At 42.6% G+C, this 24,137-nt stretch overlaps 1 protein-coding gene across 1 annotated transcript in view; it reads right to left on the bottom strand.

Moving 5' to 3' along the window:
- Positions 1 to 22,661, bottom strand: part of METTL24 (methyltransferase like 24) — a 98,671-nt gene extending 76,010 nt beyond the window's left edge. The window contains exon 1 of the mRNA XM_044244425.1: positions 22,344 to 22,661. Within this exon, the coding sequence (XP_044100360.1) occupies positions 22,344 to 22,661 (318 nt within the window). The remainder of the gene's footprint in view (positions 1 to 22,343) is intronic.
- Positions 22,662 to 24,137: the final 1,476 nt, after the last annotated feature.

The following is a 24,137-nucleotide window of genomic DNA, read 5'->3' as shown; positions in this document are numbered from 1 at the left end:
AAAGCCTTGCAGGGATACACCCTCTGATCATAAGGGCCCTGATCTGGTTCTCAACATTCTACCTGCACAACTATGCTGGGGAGAGTCCCTTAAAGGAAAATAAATGCATTCCTCCTTGTCGGAATTTGCCTTACAAATAAAATAACTCCAATATACTCTAAAACATGGCACAAAAATTTTATGGCCTTCAACATATATTAGAACAGAAGCACTCTTCACCTCTCTACCAAACCAACCTGTTAGATCAGCTGACCCTCCGCACCTTCTCTTCCCATGCTCTCTTCTGCTACTAGTTTAGTTATATTTTCACCAGGAGTCATTTGGTTTGTTCCCACACCAGTTTCTAGCAGTGGTGCAGAACTACTGAAATTCTATAATTTAATTAGAATTGAGGTAAACTGATGAAATCTCTGCACAGAAAAAAAACCAAGTCAGTAAAAGTTAGGCATTATTGGGCACCTGGGTGGCTCAGTTGGCTAAGCAACTGCCTTTTGGCTCAGGTCATGATCCCAGAGTCCCAGGTTCAAGGCCCGCATCAGGCTCCCAGCTCCATGGGGAGTCTGCTTCTCCCTCTGACCTTCTCCCCTCTCATGTTCTCTCTTACCTCAAATAAATAAATAAAATCTTAAGGAAAAAAAAGGCACTATTTTTAAATGCTGCTGCTTGAGTCTGAGGGAAGTAACTGTGAGATCGAAGAACAAAATTACTGAATTCTAAAGGTGTTCTGCATATAAGTTGCTTCACAAGTATTAAGTTCTTGCTCTACTTTGAAGAAACCAAAATTGAACATGAGTGATGCAGCTGAGAAGGGTTTTTTGGCAAGAAAGACCAGAACTCCAGTTAGGGGCCATCTATACTCACAGCAAAAGACTGGCAAACAAACGTACGTGTAGGTTTTGAGTTAAAAACAGACAATGTGTACACTTTTTGTTAATCACTGCTTTAACAACCTTCTACCTAACCAACCAATGACTGCCAAGTGCTGAGTTTCCATTGAAGTTTCTCATCTTGCCAATCAAATGGTCGTAGAGATTCCACAAGCGCACAGAGACGGTGCCCTGTTATTAATCAACTTAGAAAGATGCTAGACTAAGGTCAGTGTGCGGCTGGAAAAATTCAAACATGGAGTAGGACTGTGGAGAAGGCAGAAGGCCGGAAGAGGTGACGATAACTTCCATTATGTTTGCTTCTCAAGAAGCTAGGAAGCTGTCTGCCTTTAAAAACATTTTTTTTAACCTTCAATATTTTTAGGACATAAAACAAACACTTTTTTACAAGTCAAGTAACCTAAAAATCAATAGCAGGGAGGAACCACTGGCTACTATTGTGGAAAAAAACCAAACCAAACCAAAACAAAACATGGCTCTTCTCCAAGGTACAGCTTAAGGAGACCAGGGAAGGCCAAACTGGCCATCAGTAGGACTGTATACCTCGGTACCACATCACCCACCAGGCCAGGCCTCGTGTGGTCCTGACTCTGGGCTGCATCTCCCAAGGGCTCAGCCCTGCCAGCAATGAGGCGCCTGGGGGAGGCAAAATCCCATCACACCGGGGCAGCTCTCAGTTAACAGTGAACACTAGTTACCAAAGCTTCTACACCACCTTGAGGAATCAGCCATCCCAATCATAATGGACACGTCTTTCCCCTGAACTCACACCTCCCTGAGAGAGGGAGGGGCTCCTTCAGAGGAGGCCTGGGGTAGGTGAGGCAGAAGTATCTATATTCTGCAGACGCCTTTGACTTTGATTCTGATCCACTCCCAGATGCAGAATTTAGGGCTTCCTGAGGCCTGCACTGTCCGTGAAAATCACCCGCAAGTGTGTATGCGCACAGATATACATTGTTCTAGAATGTCTGTCTGGTAGCTTCCATCGAATTGTTTTCATCAAATTTTGAAACTCCTGTCCACAGTCCACAGGAAATTTGGGAAGAAGCTGATCATAAGAATTCCCTGCAGAGAGCCTCCCTGTTGTACTTCTCTCGTTCTCTATTTTTTTTTTCCAACAAACTCCAATCTGTTCCTATTTCTCCACTTCTATTTTTAAATTGAAAAATTTTGGTTTCAAAATAACTATAATCTAAAAAACGCCTTGAATAAAATACCCACCTCTCCCATTCCTATATGGTTTTGTTCTTTTAAAAAAATTTTTTTTAATAAAAACCTCAAGAGCACTTTTGATCTGTTTTTCCTATTAACTTAATGACTTGACCAAACCTATGTGCCTTTATTTTGATTATTCGCATCCTCCCTTGCCTATGTTTTTTTGAATAACAAAATTATAAATAGAGATAGTACTCTTTTTTTCCTGTTCCTTGTCTCAGTGTATCACGGTAACGAAGAAGGATACAACCTTGTGTGTGTTAAACAGACTTCCATCTATGCTAGTGGTTCGGTTTTATAAATAAGAACATTCCCTATCCAGGAAAAAGGCCCAGGCATTCAAATTTTCCAAAACAATTCTCGGTATCCAGGGTACCCAAATGAAGTCAAACACTTAGGTTTCAAATGTGGGGTAGCCGTCTGCTCCTGATTGAGGTTAATGTCCTCTTAGTGCACATTAGGTAAATAAGCCTTTTTTTTTTTTTTTACTACTTCTGTACAAAATGAATATTCACTATTCAAAGGAACATTCCCTATCATAATTATACAATCAGTTCAAATTTGTTCTTAAGCAATGTAAGGCATGCTTGAAATTCCAACCTGACAAAATAGCTAAAATTAAGCTTTAAAATATATTCGTTGACTTGGAAAAGATCTAAAAAGCCTTACTATCAAATCTAAAATCTATAGCAATCAACATATTTTCCTAAGATCCAGATTTCAACATGGAGGCTGGCGTAGTACAGAGTAGAAACAATATTAAATTTGACCTCAGCCAGCTGGGTTATAATCTCTATTTACCTTGAACCAACTATTTTTTAAAATTTTTTAATTTTTTTATTAACATATAATGTATTATTAGCCCCAGGAGTACAGGTCTGTGAATCACCAGGTTTACATACTTCACAGCACTCACCATAGCACATACCCTCCCCAATGTCCATAACCCCACCACCCTCCCCCCACCCCCTACCCCTGGCAACCCTCAGTTTGTTTTGTGAGATTAAGAGTCTCCTATGGTTTGTCTCCCTCCTGATCCCATCTTGTTTCATTTATTCTTTTCCTACCCCCCAAACCCCCCATGTTGCATCTCTACTTCCTCATATCAGGGAGATCACATGATAGCTATCTTTCTCCAACGGACTCATTTCACTTAGCATAATACCCTCTATTGAACCAACTATTTAACAGAGTCCCTCTTGGTGGAATGGAAAGAACAACCATCTCACTCATACAACTGTAGGAGGACCATTTAGGAGAATGACACAGCAAGCTTCTGTAAGCTTGGGAAGAGTTGTTTAAAAGAAGGGATTGGGGGTGCCTGGTTGGCTCAGTCAGTAGAGCACATGACTCTTGGTCTCAGGATCATGAGTTCAAGCCCCACACTGGGAGTGGAGCCTACTTAAAATAAATTGTTAAAAAGTAAGGTATGGGTGGGGTGCCTGGGTGGCTCAGTGGGTTAAAGCCTCTGCCTTTGGCTGGGGTCATGATCCCAGGGTCCTGGGATTGAGCCCTGCATCGGGCTCTCTGCTCAGCAGGGAGCCTGCTTCCCTTCCTCTCTCTCTGCCTGCCTCTCTGCCTACCTGTGATCTCTGTCTGTCAGATAAATCAATAAAATCTTTAAAAAAAAAAAAAAAGTAAGGTATGGGTGTAAGTGCTGTTCCCTTTAATGCAAATGTCCTGGGGCAGCAAACACATGGATTCCAAATTTCTGCTAAACCCCACTCAATCCCATTAAAGAGCACCATCAGGCGGGGGTTCCAGGAGTCTCCCACGGTTAATATATCTTTATCTGAACAGAGAAAAGCATGTAGTTTCACACTGGTCATAAATTCCATGGGTTTCTGGGCATTATTTTAAACTGAGATATAATTCACATACTATAAAAGTTGCCATTTTAAACAAGTAAGTGGTTTTTTATATATACACACAGACTGTGCAACCATCATCATGATTTAATTCCAAAATATTTTCATCCCATCCAAAAACACCGCATTCCCAGAAGCAGTCATTCTCCATCCCCTCCTCAGCCCAGCCTCAGCCAACCACTAATCTACTTCCTGTCACTACAGATTTGCCCACTGGTTATTCCATTAAAACGGAGTGATGTAGTATGTCACATTTGGTGACTGTTTTCTTTCACTTAGCGTAATGTTTTCGAAGCTCATCCACGTTGTAGCATGTATCAGAACTTCTTTCCTTTTTATATTATACAATAATATAAATACGATTTCATCATACAGGTATTTATGTATCCATTCATCAGCTGATGGACATTTGGGTTGCTTCCCACCTCTGGCTCTTCTGAATAATGCTGCTATAAACATTTGTGTACACATTTTTTTTTAAGATTTTTATTTATTTATTTGACAGAGAGACAGAGATCACAAGTAGGCAGAGAGGCAGGCAGAGAGAGGAGGAAGCAGGCTCCCTGCTGAGCAGAGAGCCTGATGTGGGGCTTGATCCCAGGACCCTGGGATTATGACCCCAGCCGAAGGCAGAGGCTTTAACCCACTGAGCCACCCAGGCGCCCCTTGTGTACACATTTTATGTGAACCTCTATTTTCAGTTCTCTTGGGTGTACACCAAATAATGCAACTGCTGTTATTTCCAGGAATTCTTGAACCCTACTGTTCATGGCAGCAGCCTCTGGGTGAACTCATTTCCATGGGAGACGGAAGGCAGAAGAGTTCCCCAGGGATCCCAAAAGTCACAGGAGGAAATTAAGACATGCATGAAGGAAAGAGGGGGGTTCTGCATGAAGCAATTCCTTGCTGCTCCCCAAATACCCCAATAATGTGTTTCCCCATGCCATAAAAAAAGGAGTAGCCATCGTTAGGCTGAGGGGACCAATGCTGGACCACAGCTGGCACGCTTCTCCTAATAATAAGAACCACCAACATGTAATGAGCGCTTACTATATCCAAGGCACTGTGCTGAGCACATAATACGGATTGTATAACAGTCGAGAGGATGAAGAAACATGATTTTTTAAAAACAAACACTGATTGCAGCTGATTGTGCCTTCCTAGCAGAACAGCATAATTCATCTCTAGGCCAGGCCTGGAAGGAGAGAGGAAAACAGAAGAAGATAAATTGCCTGCGTAAGAAAATGACATGTATCTGGAGTTCGTTTGCTAGGAGCTCAAGAGAAGGGAGTGGGCAGCAGGGGCGGGACGCCTTGAAAATGGAAGAAAGGAACAGAAGTATAGACAAGAGAAGGCAGGCTCAATGTTGCATGAGTTGAAGAAAATACAGCCAGTAGGAAATCCTCAAAGCCAAGAACACTTTAATTAATCAATTTTAAACGGACTTCTGTTTTGAACTGCATTGGTGTCTCCCACTATGACTCTGAGACTTTCAGCAAGGCTTTTCTGTTGGGGTTGTGCTGGGGGAACTAAAGAAATGGGCTGGGCAGGGCAGACAGGAGAAAGCTGTGGCCTGGGTGGAGCACTGCGCGGGAATTCAGAAAGAGTGACCAGCAAACGTGAGCCTCAGACGTTACCAGAACATTAGAGGGCAGGGAAAGTATTGGACCTCACATAGCACGTGGTTCAAGCCATCTTAAATATGGAGCGCCAGGACCTCAGAAACTGGAAAAGATGGGGTCAGCTGACTGTCGTAATACAGCCTGCCCCGAAAATAGACTTGTGTGACAAAAGGTGTGTCACCGGCAATAGTAAACAAAGCACCAAGACTTAACTCCCTTTAACGTTCACTGAATGGCAATGACCTTAAAACAAAGACCCTGAAGACTTCATGATGACATTCCTATGAATGGTCAGTGAGGACCAAAGCTTTTTTCTCAGTTTCCCTGTTGGATGGCAAGACCATTCTTCTCATGAAGGCCATTGGTCGCCCCCACGGGGAGGTCATAGTTAAGCGGTGCTGAGCCCACTCCCATAGCAGGGGTCAGCAAAGGTTTTCTGCAACAAGCCAGATAGTAAATACTTTAGATGGTGAGCCAAGAAGCAAAATCAAGGATATTAAGTATGTACCTACATAACAAAAGAAAAGACAAATTTCTACAACATCTGTATTGATGAAACTCAAAATATAACAACTATGCACAATTTTTTATCATACAGATCTACCAATGAGAAGAAAGGAATTTTTTTTTTTATAGCTTTTTGGCTTCACTGGTGTTTAAACCCTAACATCAAGTCAGGTGCAAATGTTCATTTATAAAAGCTGCTCTTAGCTCTTGGGCCATACAAAAACAGGTACAGGCTGGATATGGCTTGTGACCTCCGTTCTGTCCTCACCAATGTCTGAAGCAAAGTCAGTGCCGGGTGTTCTGTTCCAAGTCTGTAGTGGAATAACCTGATTCAGAAATCAGATACCTGGAAGGCACTCTGGAGTAGCTTCTGAAAGATTCAGATGTTCCTCAAATACTCGGATCTACCACTGCAATGATTAAAATAGCCATTCTTTCAACCGGTATTTACTGAGCACCTACTACGTGCGGCTACTATCAGAGTCATGGCAGACATGGTGGAAAGCCAGCCAGACAGCTCACAGTGGTGAGCCACCTTCACAGGGAATGAGACTGCAAACGGGAATAAAAGAAAGAAGGGCACCTGCTGGTTCAGTCCGTGGAGCCTACAACTCTTGACCTCAGGGTTCGTGAGCCCCACATACGGGTAGAGATGACTTAAATTTTTTTTTTAAATCTTGAAAGAAAGAATAAAAGAAAAAACTGTCGAGGAGTGGGAGTGCCATGGGAAAGGTAAGAGAAGGTCTTACAAAAGAAACTGAATGAGGAGCTGCTGGGGAGAAAGCCATTTAGTAAGGAATTCCTTTTGCTCAACATTCTCATCAATCCTTGTTTTATCAGCTTTTTTGCATTTTTTTCTGATATGCTGGGGGTGAAGCAGAATTTCGCTGTGTTTTGATCTGCTTTCCCTGTTTCTTGGTAGGAATGATCTTTCTGCATACTCTACACTGCTCTCTTTCCCCCATGTATATATATACACATGGTCTTTCAGGTTTCCTTTTCAGATAATTCTCTATTAATTCCCTGTTCAGTTGTTTTTTGTTTGTTTGTTTGTTTTGTTTTGTTTTGTTTTAACTGTGCGTGTGTGTGGTAGAGGGGTTGTTTTGGGTTTGGGCAGTGGTGTTTTAAAATTGTGGATATTAACCCTTTATTGGTAACATGCATTCAGTATCTCTCCCAGTCTACGACTTGTCTCTTTACTGTAGGATAGTTTTTTGGTTTGTTCGTAAGAAGATTTTAAATTTTATCTGGTAAAGAATCTACCTGATGTGAGAATTAGTTGGGAGCTACCTATCTCAGTGGGCAAATTGAAAATGTCATGGGTTTTGAGTTTAAACCTTCATTTCCCCACTTAGAGGTGTGCCTTATGCAAATTCATGTGTCTCTGAGCCTTGGTTTTCTCATCCACAAAGTAAGGACAATTCCCACCACCTCGGTTTGTTGTGAGAATTAAACGAAAGAATATATGCCACTCTCTGAGCACGGGGCCCCTCCCACCCCACTTTTAAATTGTAACCTTCTTGAGGGCCTTATATTTCCCCTACTGCCAGAGTCAATGCTTAGATTTTGCTTACTGTGTTGGTTAAATTGAGTTTATCTTTTAAATGCATATAAGGGGGGCGCCTGGGTGGCTCAGTGGGTTAAGCCGCTGCCTTCGGCTCAGGTCATGATCTCAGGGTCCTGGGATCGAGTCCCGCATCGGGCTCTCTGCTCAGCAGGGAGCCTGCTTCCCTCTCTCTCTGCCTGCCTCTCCATCTACTTGTGATTTCTCTCTGTCAAATAAATACATAAAAAAAAAATCTTTAAATGCATATAAGGCACCAAGCATAATAGCATGCACTTAATTGACTAAAACGCAGAGGATGGGACCAGAAAAATCATTCAGCAATTAACTCTTTAACCTCTAATTACACCACTGGCCTCCTCTGAACTAAAGAAATCACAGTCACAGTAAGAGGTATAGTTAATAGATTTGTAAACATCCTTTTGAGTCAAAATTTTATTTCAAAACCTTGGAAACATTTATACAGTCACATTAACACAGACCACAATTACTTAACAGCATGTTTTAAAAGATATCTGTGATCAGCTTTGAGGGGAAAAAAAATCACAAACTAATGTGAACAGGTCAGCCTTTACAATTTCATAATAAATAAGCTATATAGGGAATACATCTATAATAAAAATTCTAACAAAAACTTATCTGTTACTGCAAGCTTTTTAGATCTTAAAATATATATAATATATATAAAATAATACTATAAAATACATATATGTGTATGTATATATATGCATATCAGTGTATATATACATATTATATATGTTCATAATATATAAAACATATATAATATGTTCAGCTTATTTTATATATATTTTTTATATATGCTCAGCATATTATATATTTTTTAAATTTCTAGAACGTTGCTATAAACTTCTCTCTTAGAACTGCTTTTGCTGCATCCCAAAGATTTTGGACCACTGTGTTATCATTTTCATTTGTTTCCACATAATTTTTTATTCTTCTTGATTTCCTGGTTGACCCATTTGCTGTTAAGCAGCATGTTGTTTAACCTCCATGTATTTGTGATCTTGCCAGATTTTTTTCTTATGGTTGATTTCCAGTTTCATAGTGTTGAGATCAGAAAATATACATGGTATGACTTCAATCTTTTTGAATTTGTTCCAACTTGTTTTGTGGCCTAATGTGTGATCTATTTTGGAGAATATTGCATATACACTTGAAAAGAATGTGTATTCTGCTGGTCTTAGGAGGGAATGTTCTGAATATATCCCTTAAATCCATCTGGTCCAGTGTGTCATTTACATCCGGTTTCTTTGTTGATTTTCTGTTCAGATCATCTGCGCATTGATATAGGTGTGGTGCTAAAGTTCCCTACTACTATTGTATTACTGTTGATTAGGTCTTTTGTTTATTAATTGTTGTTTTATGTATTTCCGTGCTCCCATGTTGGTTATGTATTTGCAATTGTTATATCTTCTTATTGGCTTATCCCCCTTATTATTATATAGTATCCTTCTTCGTCTCTTGTGACAGTCTTTGTTTCAAAGTCTGTTTTGTCCAATATAAGTAAGTATTGCTACCATGGCTTTTTTCTGACATCATTTGCATGATAAATGTTTTTCCATCCCCTCACTTTCAATCCGCAGAAAAATCTCAAAACATCAACCTAACCTTACACCTTCAAAGCAGCTAGAAAAAGAACAAACAAAACCAGCAGAAGGAAAGAAATAATAAAGATTAGGGCAGAAATAAATGGTCTAGAATCTAAAAACAAACAAACAAAAACCAGTAAAACAGATCAATAAAACCAGGAGCTGGTTCTTTGAAAAGATCAACAAAACTGAGAAACCTCTAGCCTTTTTTTTTTTAAGGAAAAAAAGAGAAGACTCAAATAAAATCACTAATGAGGGAGGAGAAAGAGCAAAAAACATCACAGAAATACAAACAATTATAAGAGAATACTATGAAAAATCATATACCAACAAATTGTACAATCTAGAAGAAATGCATTAATACCTAGAAACATAGACCCAGACTCAAGCAGGAAGAAACAGAAAATTTAAGCAGACCAATTACCAGCAATGGAAGTGAATCAGTAATCAAAAACTCCTAATAAACAGAAGTCTAGGACCAGATGGCTTCACAGGTGAAGTCGGAACAAACATGTAAAGAAAAGTTAATACCTATTCTTTTCAAATGATTCCAGAAAATATAAAAGGAAGGAAAATTTCCAAATCCATTCTATGAGACCAGCATTACCCCGATACCAAAAACAGATAGAGACACCACAAAAAAAAAGAGAACTACAGGCCAGTACCTCCAATGAACACACATGCAAAAATCCTCAACAAAATACTAGCAAACCAAATCCAACAAATACATTGAAAAAATAATTCACCATCAAGTGGGATTTATTCCTGGGATGCAAGTGTGGTTTAATGTTTGCAAATCAATCAGTGTGATACATTACATCAGTAAGAGAAAGGATATTTAAAAATATAATCATTTCTATAGATGTAGAAAAAGCATTTGACAAAGTACAACATCCATTCATGATAAAAAAAAAAAACCCTCAACAAAATAGAATTACAGGGAACATACCTCAATATAATGAAGTTCTTATATGAAAAATCCACAGCAAACATCATACTTAATGGGGAAAAACTGAGAACTTCCCCCTACGGTCAGAAATAAGACAAAGATGTCTACTCTCACTTTTATTCAACATAGCACTGGAAGTCCTAGCCACAGAAATCAGATAACAAAAAGAAGTAAAAGGCATCCAAATTGGTAACAAAGAAGTAAAACTTCCACCATTTACAGAAGACATGATACTATATATAGAAAATCCAAGACTCTACCAAAAAACTACTTGAAATGATAAATGAATTCAGGAAAGTTGCAGGATACAAAATCAATGCACAGGAATCTGGTGCATTTCTCTACATTAGTAATGAAGCAGCAAAAAAGAAATTAAGAAGACAATCCCATTTATATCTGTGCCAAAAATAATAAGATACCTAGGAATAAACCTAACCAAAGATAGGAAAGACCCATACTCTGAAAACTATAAAACACTGATGAAAGAAATTAAAGATGAGGGGCGCCTGTGTAGCTCTGTTGGTTGTCTGCCTTTGGCTCAGGTCATGATCCTGGGGTCCTAGGATCAAGTCCCACACTGGGCTCCTTGCTCAGCAGGGAGTCTGCCTCTCCCTCTCCTTCTACCTCTTTCCCAGCTCATGCTCTCTCTAGCTGTCTCTCTCACTCTCAAATAAAAAATAAAATCTAAAAAAAGAACGAAAGAAAGAAAGAAATTAAAGACAACACAAAGAAATGGAAGACCTTCCATGCTCATGGGTTGGAAGAGCAAATATTGTTAAAATGTCTATACTATCCAAAGTAATCTACACATCTAATGTAATCTCTACCAAAATACCAATAGCATTTCTCACAGAACTAGAACAAACAATCCTAAAACTTGAATGGAACCACAAAAGATCCCAAATAGCAAAAGCAACCTTGAAAAAAGAAAAACAAAATAGAAAGTATCACGACTGTAGACTTGAAGTTATATTACAAAGCTGTAGTAATCAAATATAGTATGGTTCACACACACACACACACACACACAACAAATGATGTTAGGAAAACTGAACAGCTACATGCAAAAGAAGAAAACTGAACCATTTCCTTACACCAACACAAAAATAAATTCAAACTGGATCAAGGACCTAAACGTGAGACCTGAAACCATAAAAATCCTAGAAGAGAACACAGGCAGCAATTTCTCTGACGTTGCCATAGCAACATTTTTCTAGATATGTCTCCAGAGGCAAGGGAAACAAAAGCAAAAATAAACTATTAGGACTACATCAACATAAAAAAACTTCTGTACCGCAAAGGAAATAACCAACAAAACAAAAAGGCAACCTACTGAATGGGAGAAGATATTTGCAAATGACAATTCCAATAAAGGGTTAGTATATAAAATATAAAGAACTGATATGGGGCACCTAGGTGGCTCAGTCAGTTGGGTGTCTGCCTTCAGCTGAGGTCATGATCTCAGGGTCCTGGGGTTGAGCACACATCAGGCTCCTTGCTCGGCAGGGAGTCTGCTTCTCCTTCTCCCTCTGTCCCTCTGCTCATGCTCTGTCTCTTTCTCAAATGAATAAAATCTAAAAAAAAAAAAAAGTACTGATACAATTCAGTGCCCAAATAAACAATCAGTTTAAAAAGGGGCGGAAGACATGAACAGACATTTCTCCAAAGAAGACATCCAGATGGTCAGCAGACACACAAAAAGATGTTCAACATCACTCATCATCTGGGAACTGCAAATCAAAACTACAATGAGATAACACCTCATACCTGTAGGAATGGCTAAAACCAAAAATGTAAGAAACAAGCAGCATTGGCAATGATATGGAGGAAAAGAAACACTCCTGCACCGTTGGGAATGCAAGCTGGTGCAGCCACTGTGGAAAACAGTATGGAGTTTCCTCAAAAAGTTAAAAATAGAGTTCCTCTATGATCCAATAATCACACTATTGGGTATTTACCAAAAAATACAAAAATACTAACTCAAAAGGATACATGCACCCTGATGTTTATAGCAGCATTATCTACAACAGCCAAATTACGGAAACAGCCCAAGTGTCCACCAACCGATGAATGGATAAAGAAGATCTGGCATATATACACAATGGAGTATCGTTCAGCCATTAAAAAGAATGAAATCTTGACGTTTGCCACAATATGGGATGAAACTATAATGTATTATGCTAAGTGAAATAAGCTGGTCAGAGAAAGACATAGGATTTCAGTCATATGTGGAATTTAAGAAACAAAAGAAAAGAGCAAAGAAAAAAAAAATAGACAAACTCTTAACTATAGGGAACACACTGATGGTGACCAGAGGGGAGGAAGGGGGAGAGGATGGGTGAAATATGGTTGGTGGGGATTAAACAGAACACTTATCCTGATGAGCACTGAGTACTATATGGAATTGCTGAATCACTGTATTCCATACCTGCAACCAATACAATATTGTATGTTCATAATACTGGAATTAAAATAAAGATGTAATAAAAATAAAATAAAATTAATTTTATTAATAATAATTAATAATAATATAATATATATAAAATAAATTAAAATAAACAATAATAAATATTTTTATATTTTTATTTTATATTATATTTAACTTTTATATTATGTATATTATTTTATTATTATAAAAAATAAAAATAAAATGTCAAGAGTAAAAGAAATATTAAATATCCCAATGAATATTGGGCTAAATTTATACCCCACAGACATACATGCCTATAGCTTTCTGATGTCCAGGGGCCTGCTTCCCAGCCATTAACATAAGGCTGAACAGAGACCTTCTCCATTGAAGGAACTATTCCCACAGGCTAGGGGTTTCCACCTACATGTTCTAGTTTACTCTACACAACCACCTTGTGGGTTAAGCACCACTGCTCTTCACAGAGGAGAAACCTGAAGTTCAGACCAGGTATGCCACATCCAGTAAGCAGCTGAGCAGAATTTAAACTTCCAACGTCAAGTATAAAAAGATGAGCCCATCTCACAGGGGAGGATTGATCATAACAAAATATTTTCATGACATCTGCAGATCCGCATAAATAGGCCTCCGGGATCTCATGTGTTACCTTCACTGGTTTCCCCATATTCTACCCCCAAATCTACTGGGCGATGAGGCCTCCTTCCACAAGGGATCTAATTCCTGGGCTCAAGGAGCATCTCATTAATTAGTACTTTTGAGTGATTTGTTGTGCTCCACTCAAAGTAGATGAAAAATAAAAACACTTGCTGTCACATTGTGCCCAACAGCCAACACTACACAACATGAGAATGGCCTCTGATTTGGGGCCAGTCCCGAGAACAAGCCTTTCAACTTGCTCCAACTAAAAGTAAGCGGTCTCCATGAAGATGGCTTTAAACATGGAGTTTGAGTCAGCTCCCCAGAGGCTCATCTAGATGCATGGCTTCATTTAGTCAAAACTTGCTTTTCTTTTCCCCAGGGAAAAAAAAAACAAACCTGTAGACTGTGAGCCCATCATTACCCTGTGCGAAGAATCTAACATAAACAATGTCAACGAGAACCATTATATTTAACAAACTCCAGGACGTGCCCCAGCACTGTTTACAAGATCTAAATTGAGTCTTGCTTTAGTTCCCTGTTCTGCTAAATTCAGATGTCTGCTTCATTTTAGATCCAAGGCCCCTTGAAGAGAGCTTCCCGGGCTTTATTCAACATTGTCAAATGTGCATATTCAGAAGGAGTTCAGAACAGCGAACGAAAAACGTGACCTCGACCATGCCCGTTCAGGTAAAGACTGAAGGGCTCCCATACTGCGGTGGCAGAAGGGCTGCTACCCGGCTCCTCCAGCTCGCTGACTTCTGAGCCCATGGCAGGCCTCTGTCCTCCCCTACTGGGTCTCTGGCCCCTGGAGCATAAGCAGGAATGCTGGACATGGCTTCCAGCCGGGACATTTACTAATGCCAAACAAAATCCTCCAGAGTACTCAGCCCTCTGCCAAGGAGACCGGCAAGGTTCCAGATGGGGACTGTGCTGCCAGCCTGGGGTCCAAAGGGAGGATGACCATGGCATCGGGCGTCACCCCAACCCCACCCACCAGCAATGGACGCACAACACAAGCAAGAAACACACTTGTGTTAGTTGGAGCCCTGAGATCTGAAAGTTGTTTGTGATCCCAGCATAGACTCAGCCCGCCTGCCCGATACCCCAGACAAATGGTGCCGTGAACAAGGGCTTGATGTCTCTCGTGATAAGTTAGCGGATCTGTGTAATTTAGTATCTGAAGCTAAATGTAATTATCTCGTCAGGGAAAGATCCCTCGGCCCATAGTTCACTTGAGCCCCAATCATCGTGTTCTAAAATCTGAATTAAACAGACCAAGCAAAACTGGAGAGAGAAAATTACAGTTGTAACCTTCCAAACAGCCAGTTCTAATTTATCGATCTGTCAAGGTTCTTAGTTATAAACAACAGAAACCACTACGGCTAGTTTAAGTAGAAAAGGAATTGATTAAAGATTTATTAGCTTGCAGAACCTCAAGGACAGGAGTATCACCCTCCTGCCAGTGTAGACTGCACTGGCCCACTGCTGGGCATGGACACCGTGGCTCCTTACACCACCCCGGGCCCCGGATACCCCCACTGGAACCTCGGCCACCACGCCCCTCTGCTGTCCTCCAGGCTGCTTGCTTCTTCCCATCTCTAAGGTACCAACTAAACTGTCATGCAGGTATATCACGAACGCCATCCAGGTGCCCAAGGAGTGAGAAAATCATCATCTGGCTTTTCTTCTTGGAAAGGTGGAGAATTCCTCAAACACAGGAGGGAAATTCAAAGGTGTGGTCAAAAGGAATGATCAATACCCAGTCCCTAGGGGGTCACGAGTCATAGGAAAAAGGAAGGTCTTCAAGGCTCATTTCAGCCCATAATCAGGTGCCCATAATCAGGTTACCTGCCCCTTTCTGGCCTCTGCAGCTCTTCCTCAGAACCACTCAGGCCTTCCTCCAGTGAATCACCATTTTCACCAGTCTCAGTGGACTTCTGTCACTTGCAACCCAGAGACTCTGAATACAGAAGTAATTCCATGTTAAAAAATCTCAAGCTAGCCAGTTGCAAACAGGGCTATAAATACTCAGATGCACTGAAGAATTTTCAGATTTTTTTTTTTTTTTTGCAAAGTAACTTCACATGGACAGAGAACAAAATGAAAGAACATAAGACTTTGGTTTGAGAACCCTAGTTGGGATAATGGGCTGCATAATGATTACATTTACTTTGTCTACTAAAAGTCCTCACAAATAACTTTTTACTTAAAAAAAAAAAAAGGAAAATACTGCATCTACAGAGATCTTGTGTGCATGTCCAACTGAATAAAAAAATGACAAATATGCAGATGTCAACTTACTGCCAAACGCTACATGAAAATAAGGTTATCTATAAGAATATATCTAGAGAGATCTAGCTAACCAATAAATGAATAGCTAACCAATAAAGAAACATACACACAAAGGCACAGATGCTAGGCGTATTCACACAAACAAAAAACCTACACTCTGTTCCTAGGGGCTCAGGTTCAAGATCCCCGAACTGGACTAGTTAGAATAATAAAATAAAATACGAGAAAAACAAAACCCTAATGGTGAAACTGTACGATCCTTACACTAAGTCGTTAAGCAATGTCAAGGACTTGGCTTCTTAGAGTGACTTACAGAAGGTTTCCTTTTCTCTACGAATGGCTTCTGGGACAGGAAGGGGACTTTTGGGTCCTTGTTTCTGGCTTGTGGCTAGAGCTGGCTGACCCAAGGTGAGTATCTGAAGACATTAAGCTGGAGTCTTGATACCGTAGCGCTCTATCTAGGGAGAAGGTCAAGGAGAGCTGGGATTTCCCGAGCAGCTGGGCTCCTTCTCTGCCCAGAGCGGTCACTCAACGCTTCCTCTAATTCAGTGAGCAATTCTAAGTTTTCCCAATATATTTCTTCAATTTCTTGTCTGTTTTAGCTTTTTTTGCTTAAGCTAGGTCACAGTCAATTCTTTCTTGTTTACAACCAAAAGAACATTACATTGACTAAGTATACCCCTCTACCATCTTACTCTCCCCATTAACCAACTCCAGCCTTAGGCAACTCATCTTTCTTTACTAGGAATGACGAAAAAGGACCTTTGGCTTCTGTTCCTCTAATTTTTGTGTGCCCTGGGGCCATTGCACTTAGCAGCATTGACCTCGCTTGTCACTTTTTAAGAAAAACAATTGTGAATTTTGACATCTGGCTAAGAGGTTGCAACTTCAAATGCCTTCTGAGATCAGACAGGTCAAGTAGATGCAGAGAGCGCAGAGCTGGATTCCGCTGGACACTATGCATCCCATCTAACCCTTACATTCAAATACTTCAAACCCTGTACCGTACAGTTCAAAATGAAATTCCTCATGGGCCAAATCTACCTCCTGAGCCATCCACTAACAACCCAGCTGGCTATTGGTTTAAGTTACAGATGGTCCTACTCTGTAAGACTCCTACAACTCAATTTTGTTTCAGTCATTGGAATAGGATAAAAATGCTTCTTGCACAGCAAATTTTCCCACCCTCTCTTAGAGAAAACTCCACAGGCAGGGCGCCTGGGTGGCTCAGTCATTAAGTGTCTACCTTCGGCTCAGGTCATGATCCCAGGGTTCTGGGATCGAGCCCCGCATCGGGCTCCCTGCTCAGCGGGAAATCTGCTTCTCTCTCTCCCACTCCCCCTGCTTGTGTTCCCACTTTTATTATATCTCCCTCTCTATCAAATAAACAAATAAAATCTTAGGAAGGAAGGCAGGCAGGCTCCACAGGTCAGTAAGGGGACCCATGTGAGGTCTCCAGAGAACTCGAGGGCTTCTTTTGAAAGAAGTTGATCAATGCTGGTAGATTCTTGCTTTCGTGGGTCTCATGGCAAGTGAAGCAGGCTCTTGTTACTTTCTATGAATCACAGAATAAAGAGCCAAACTCCTTGGAAGCACAAGGACTCCAAAGGTGTCATAGCACAGATGGAAAAACCCAGATGCCGACCACCCTTGACGGTCTCCAGTTTAACTACACAGCTTTGATTCTCTTCACAGACTAAAAGGGAAATCCAATTTGAGAAAATGGATAGGGTTTTCTTTTCCTTGGAAAATGGACTGGACAAATGGCACACAAGAACCTAAAATTGTTGGAAAACAATGGCGCTTCCGTCAGCAGTTCCTTCGCCCACAGAATGCTCTCCGAGGAGCTGTGGGGTTTGGAAGTAGTGCAGAGGCCTACGCCCTGGGCTCCGGCACATCAAAGTTTTAATCAAAACCTGCTTTTCTTTCTGAAACCAAGCAACTGCTATTTCACACCCACATATTGCTGGGGCTCATTCAATTACCCTCAACGACTTTGTTTAAAATAAAAATGCTTTCCCTCCTGAGGACAGTGTGAGAGCACTGATTAATGCTGTTCCCTGAGGGACAGAAATGTAAGTACACTGCAAAAATCCAGGTAGCTGGAAACTACTGCTGGGTCATATTTTACAAGCCATTCAAACCTACCTGCCAAGTATTTGGTAAGAATACGGACTTACAGGGCAGTTGGCTCTATCAAGGGAGTATACTGTGTATCTTCCTCTTACCCCTTGATGAAAATCACAGAATTATAAAACTAAGATGTCGTGAAGTGAGGAAGAAAGACCGAATTTTTCCATATGGTTTTACAGAAGAGGAAACAGCTTTTTTTTTTTTTTTTTCTGACACACTGTTCCAAAGGATCTGTAACTAACAAACCAAACAGCACATCGCTGGGTTCTGTGGCTCTGTGACTCAGACGTCACTTTTCTCCCCGACACATTAAATGTCAAGTAAAATACCTCCAATAAGAGAGAGGAAATTTCTTTGGAAAGCCTGGCTCCCTGTGTTGAGTGCCTCTCCTGCATAAAGGAGCCCTAGGTTGTGCTGCTGTCTTTTACATGGTTTGCTAACCTCTAAGACAAACATCTACCCAGGACTGCATAAAGAAGCATAAATCCGGGGGTGGGGGTAGGGGCGCCAGGTGGCTCAGTGGGTTAAGTGTCTGACTCTTGATTTTGGCTCAGGTCATGATCTCTTGGCCTGAGCCCCGCCTCAGGATCCACACTTAGCGGGCAGTCTGCTTGAGATTCTCTTGTTCCCTCTCCCTCTGCCCCTCCCCCCCACTCTAAATAAATAAATAAATAAATAAAATCTTAAAAAAACAAAAAAAAGAAGAAATCATGGAGACCTATCTTAGTGCTCAACAAATACCCCCCACAAAACACTTCACCCATGTGATCATGGCACATGTCTAAAACAGAGAAACCAGAAAGACACAGAGAGGAGAAAAAGAAAAAGAATTCCTGGAAAATGTTTATGCATGTGTGGTATGCAGATCTGGGAGCCTAAGAGCTCTGAGGGAAGGCTTCTGTATATACAAAAGTGCACGGGTTGCAGGGTAGTCCTAACCCAAAAAGGCAGTATTTGTGTGTCTTCTGCCCCCATTTCACAATGCCCTAAGGTTACAATCTCTGCTGTGAAAGAAGATGTAATATTTAGAGCCAGTTCTTGCATGGCTGGTGAAACAGGGAAGGAGGAAAGAGGGGGAGAATTATATGAGGACTACACTTCTCTTTTTTATAACAGATTATTTTCTGGAAGAGAAGCATAAACTGTGATTAAAGTGGCAATATAATTGCAGAATTTTTGTGCCTCCAACACCTGCAAAGGAAGCACGTGGACAAGAAACCCTCGGCAGCCCAATTATTTCATGCAGGTTTTCAACCACCCCAAAACCAAAAGGCGTCCTCAAAATAGAAAGGAACTTTCTCTCCTTCGCCAATCTGGTAGGTGCCTTCCACAAAGTAACCAAGAACCTAAAGCACATTGTTTACCATTATTCTCAACAAACAAAATTTAAATAAAGTGAGATCTAAGGTTTTTAAGCACAGAACTTTCAAACTTTCATTATACCAATTATTTAATGCCATATGGAGCTTACATTTCACATCTTGATAGGAGGCTAAAAAAGGAACAAGATTTGTCCCCAGGGAGATAAGAGATCTCAAACTCTGTTCGGCAGAAGTGGGAGAACAGATTAGATAACTGGTCTTCTCCGTTTTGAGGAATGTTTTAATTCAACTGAAAAAAAAAATGGGCAAAATGAAACAAATTCCAGATTCCCACTATCTAGGAATGTGAGGAAGTTAGAATGTATATCTTGAAAAAAAGTAAATAAATAGATGGGAGAAAGGAAATCCAGGGACAATTCTTCCTTAGGAAGCTAAAAAATTAAACAGTATTTTAAAAATAATAAACTTAATTCTTTCTTATACATTTTTAACCAAAGACATTTAGAGTTACCATAATAGGCTGAGATACTAAGATTCATATTTATTTATTTATTTATTTATTTATTTATTTATTTTTTAAACATATTGGTGTCTCGGGAGTAAGCATTTCCTAGAGGTCACTCTGGGAAATACAATCCTTTCCATCAAGAACAACTGTGGAAACAAAACACTCAATCTTAAATGAATTACCGGGTCTTAACACAGGCAAAGCAACTCACAATTCAGAATCCATCTCTGTTGTCATTCCCAACTGGGGAAGGATCAGCATAGAAGAAAGTAGGACAGATAGGGGAAGGTTTCCAAGCGATGACCCCTGACCTGACCGTTCAAGGACAGAAAGGGCATGAATCCTGGGAAAGGAGTACTGCCCCACCCACAAGTAAGAGCATCCACGTAAGCCAAAGGAATGAAGATAGTTTACAACAAGCAACATTTGGAAAACGGCTGAGACTAAGGACCGATGACTGAACGTTAAAGCTATGATTATTGAGTGTTTGTAACATACCAGACTCTACACGTATATTTCCTTTTGTTTTTTTCCCATTAATTTTAATAAAACAGAGCCCCCGGGATCAGACCCAGGTGACTTGGTTCTGGTAGCCACCCTCACTCCCTAGTTGACCTCTACAGTCTCATGGCTTTAGTCCCACTTGTACACTGATGACTCCCACATCTCTATCTTAAGCCTTGACGTTTCCTCCAACTCCAAACGCGTATGCCCAACTGCCTGTTTGACATTTCCACCTGGATGTCAAAAAAATATCTCAAACTCAACATGTTTAAAAACAACCTCCTGATTTCTGTCCAGCACCGCCCCCCCCCCAAAAAAACAAAGCTGAACAGTAACAAAAACTCTCCTCCCCCCCCCCCGCCATCTTCAAAATACAACCAGAATCCTATCACTCCTCACACCTCCACCTCTACCACCGCATATAAGCCACGGTCATCTCCAGCCTGAATCACAGCAGCAGACTCCTCAAAGGGATGGACGTGAACTTTCCCTTGAGGGACCCTCTGAGTCTGCGCGCATTCCAACCCTTTCCATTTGCAGGACAGACTCCAGTTACTGTTGTCTGCAGTGGAGACCAAGATTTAAGAGTGATTCTTGGACAGGTGACAACAGAAACAACAGAGGCTGAGGGCGGGTATGAGAGGAAAACTACAGGGAAGGGTAGAAGGGACCTCTGAGGACATGGAGAGAAACAAAAGAACTTGAACTTTAAAGAAATATCAAGTCCTAGGTCAAACGTCCCCTCACAGTTAGCCTTTTTTTTTTTTTTAAAGATTTTATTATTTATTTGACAGAAAGAGATCACAAGTAGGCAGAGAGGCAGGCAGAGAGAGAGAGAGGAGGAAGAAGGCTCCCTGCTGAGCAGAGAGCCCGATGTGGGACTCGATCCCAGGATCCTGAGATCATGACCTGAGCCGAAGGCAGCGGCTTAACCCACTGAGCCACCCAGGTGCCCCAGTTAGCCTTTTTTGACTCCTCAGCCAGAGTGCAAGACTGTAAGTAGTACAGTATTGGTCCCATTACTAGAGGCCTAAGGTGAGTGCCTCCCTCGGCCGACTTTGAACTCTTCTGGGCCCCCAGCACCTGATGAAGCATCTGGAACATGGGAAGCCCTTGGCAAAGGTATGCTGGTGGCGTAAAGTGGTACCATGTTCATTTAAGCACCTCAGGAGCATGAAGAAGGAAGTCAAAAAGCAAAATAAGACTTTACTTGGGAAGTGAGGTTTCAGAAATAGAAAAAAGTATTTGAGCAGGTTACATTGGTGGCCAGGTGGGTACAGCAGGGGTATTGTGCGCCAGAGGCAAGGCCTGGGGGAAAGGAAAACAGGGGAAGAAATGGTGGGCTGTGACACCGAAAGTAGGTTAGACTGGGAAGCTAAAGAAAGCAGCAGAGTGAAAGGAAGAGTTCTCCCTCTCCCCAGGAGGCGGGTGGTGGGGGACAGGAAGTGTTTAAAAGAAAAAAGTATGCTCTTGGGGAACAGAGAGAAGTTGCTGGAGAGGATGCAGTTAGGGTTAATGGGCTAGGAGGCCCAGGCCGGCTCAGCTCGACCTGCAGCTCTTAAAATGACTGAGCTCCAAAAGGAGGGTGAGGAGGCCAGAGGCTTACCAACCAACCAGAGGTTAAACCACTCACTGAGGTGTGAGCCAAGAAGTTAATGCGGTAGGAAGAGCAACACTGTCGAGGGCTGTGAGACAAACCTAGGTTATTACACAGTCCTCAAGGTTCCCACTCACTGGCCATCAGGAGGACCTGGGGCTCGGCTTCTCACCCTGTGCCGATCACCCTGCCAATGTCTGCGGCGCAACTGAAGGGAAATTAGGCTGGAAAGTGATCTCCATCACCGCGACGAAGGTACAGTGGAGAAGCCACGCACAGTGGCTATGCTGCCGGCTTCGACCGGGCCTCAAGGAGAAAACCGGTGGGAAGCACAGAATAGAAACGACACCCCAACACCTTGCTTTTCCTTCCGCTGCCCATCACTCACACCCTCTCCTCACTAAAATGTAAGCTCCTCGAGAGCAGGGCTTGGTCCTTCCTGGCTGGCTGCGCATCTGGTGGGGGCTCGGGCACGCGACGGACGCCGAGCAGATACTGGGGCACACTGGGCTCGGTCCTGCTGCGTTATATGGTGGCACTGAAGGATGCCACCACTGGAGCCGCCAGAGAGGGCTGAGGTGGGAGAAGCGAAGACTTCTCTGAAGGTCCAGTGGGGCGGCCTGCCGGGGCCGAGCGGGGGCCTCGCCCAGGAGGGGGATTCGGGTGTCAGGCCCAAGAATGCACAGTTTGCAACTGACCTTCCGGCGGGGATGCCCGCGCGGGGCACAGCAGCCCGGCTCCGGCGTCCCGCTCCCGCCGCCCTCCGGAGGCGCGCGGCGCCCGCTGCGCACGTAGGTCACCTGCCTCCTGCTGGCGCCGCGGGGTGGGCCGGGCGCGGGCGGCAGGTGCGGCCCCGGCGGCCGGGGAGCCGGACCCGGCGGGGCGCTGCGGGCCGGGGGTCGGGACCCGGAGGGCCGCAGCTCCGCGCACAGCCGCAGGCCGAGCAGCAGCGCGGCGCCGAGCACACACCGGCGCAGGGCGCCGCAGCCCCTCCCGGGAGGCCTCTCCCGCGCCATGGCGGGGGCCCGGGCCCGGGGCTGTGATCAGCGTTCCGGGGCGCGGGCTCGGACCCGCCTCCCTCCCTGCGGTCCAGCACAGCCTCGGCGTAACCTTATCCTGCCCAGCCCAGCCCAGCGCGCGGGGCCACGGGAACCGGCACGGGGCGCCCTGCCGGGCGGGGGTTTGGAGGCGCAGGCGGCTTGGAGGCAAGAACCCGAACCCGAACCCGAACCGGGGGGGGGGCGTCTCTAAGGGGCGCCCTCCACCCCCGCCTCCAGAGCTTGGCAGAGTCGGAAAGCTACATGGCCAGAAAAAGCGCATTCCTAACAGGGTCCTTAATGGGTGGTAACTTCGTTTTCTAGCATTAGTATTGTTGGAGAAACACAGGAGGATAGGTGAGCTGCCAGGTTTTGCTACAAGGAGCGAGTTCTGATTGTCAAGCAGTTTGTGCCATTAAGCGCAAGATAAAAATATAGCACTTAGGCTCGGGTTTACAACTTCTCTCCCTCAAGAAAGAGGGGAGGGGGAGGAGAGAATAGCACCTGATACCGAATAATCAAATTAGAGTTATTCCATTTCTAAATTCTGCCTGAAGCCAATCCATGCTTTCTCTCCGTGTTATGAAATGTGTGGGGGTGAAGGAGAGGGAAAGAGCCAGCGAAGACATCTGACAGCAGGGAGAGAGAACAGAAGTTACCATGGCATGATGTAAATCAAATTAATTTAGCTCCAAACACACCTCCCTGCTGTCTTGCAGAGATACAGAAGGACAAATTTATCTTTCGGCAAAATGCTCCCCAGCTGGTATTTCCATCACCACCTTGACCTTAATTAATCAGGTTGAATGCTCACAGGCTGGAGTCCGGTTTTGACTGTTCATTTCCAATTGTTAGGATTCTTTCACACAACCTGTTTGAAGTTTGGGCTTGGGGTTTACGTTTGGATTTGGGTTTGTTTTCTTTAGCCGTGGCTACTTCTTTTTATGTTCTACACTTCTATTTTCTATACTTCTACAGGAAACTAGCCCCCCTGACCTAGCCTCTTCCCTAACAGCCTGCAGCATAGACACAGAAACCAAATATGGAGCTCCCTTCCCCCCACTCCCTGAATCTCAGGAATTTTCCTTAAGGAGCCCTCCTCTCTAAAATCTGTCTAGCTTCAGAAAGAGCCAATCTATTCTTTGTCACAGTACAAAGCACTTGGGCTATTTCTCTACATCTAACAGCCCAATCTAGTCCATTCCCTGGGCCACACAGTCCTTATGCTCCTGAATGCTCCATTATAATGGACTTTTGTTTTTTCTTTAGATGCAGCCCTCAGGCTTTGTTTTAAAGAATTCAAGCAAGTATATTTCCCCCACACACCCAAATTTTTAGAGAAAACCTCACATTCTGTGACTATTTAATGAGTTTGGGTGTCAGACTTGAGCTATGTGCTGAATCAGGACTCTGCCTTTCAGCAGCTGTAAGACTCTGGATGAATTATTTCACCTT

This window comes from Neovison vison, chromosome 1 (assembly GCF_020171115.1).
Source record: "Neovison vison isolate M4711 chromosome 1, ASM_NN_V1, whole genome shotgun sequence".
NCBI classification, from domain to species: Eukaryota; Metazoa; Chordata; class Mammalia; order Carnivora; family Mustelidae; genus Neogale; species Neogale vison.
The sequence above is the reverse complement of the archived record's forward strand: the minus strand, read 5'-3'. Positions and strand labels throughout refer to the sequence as shown.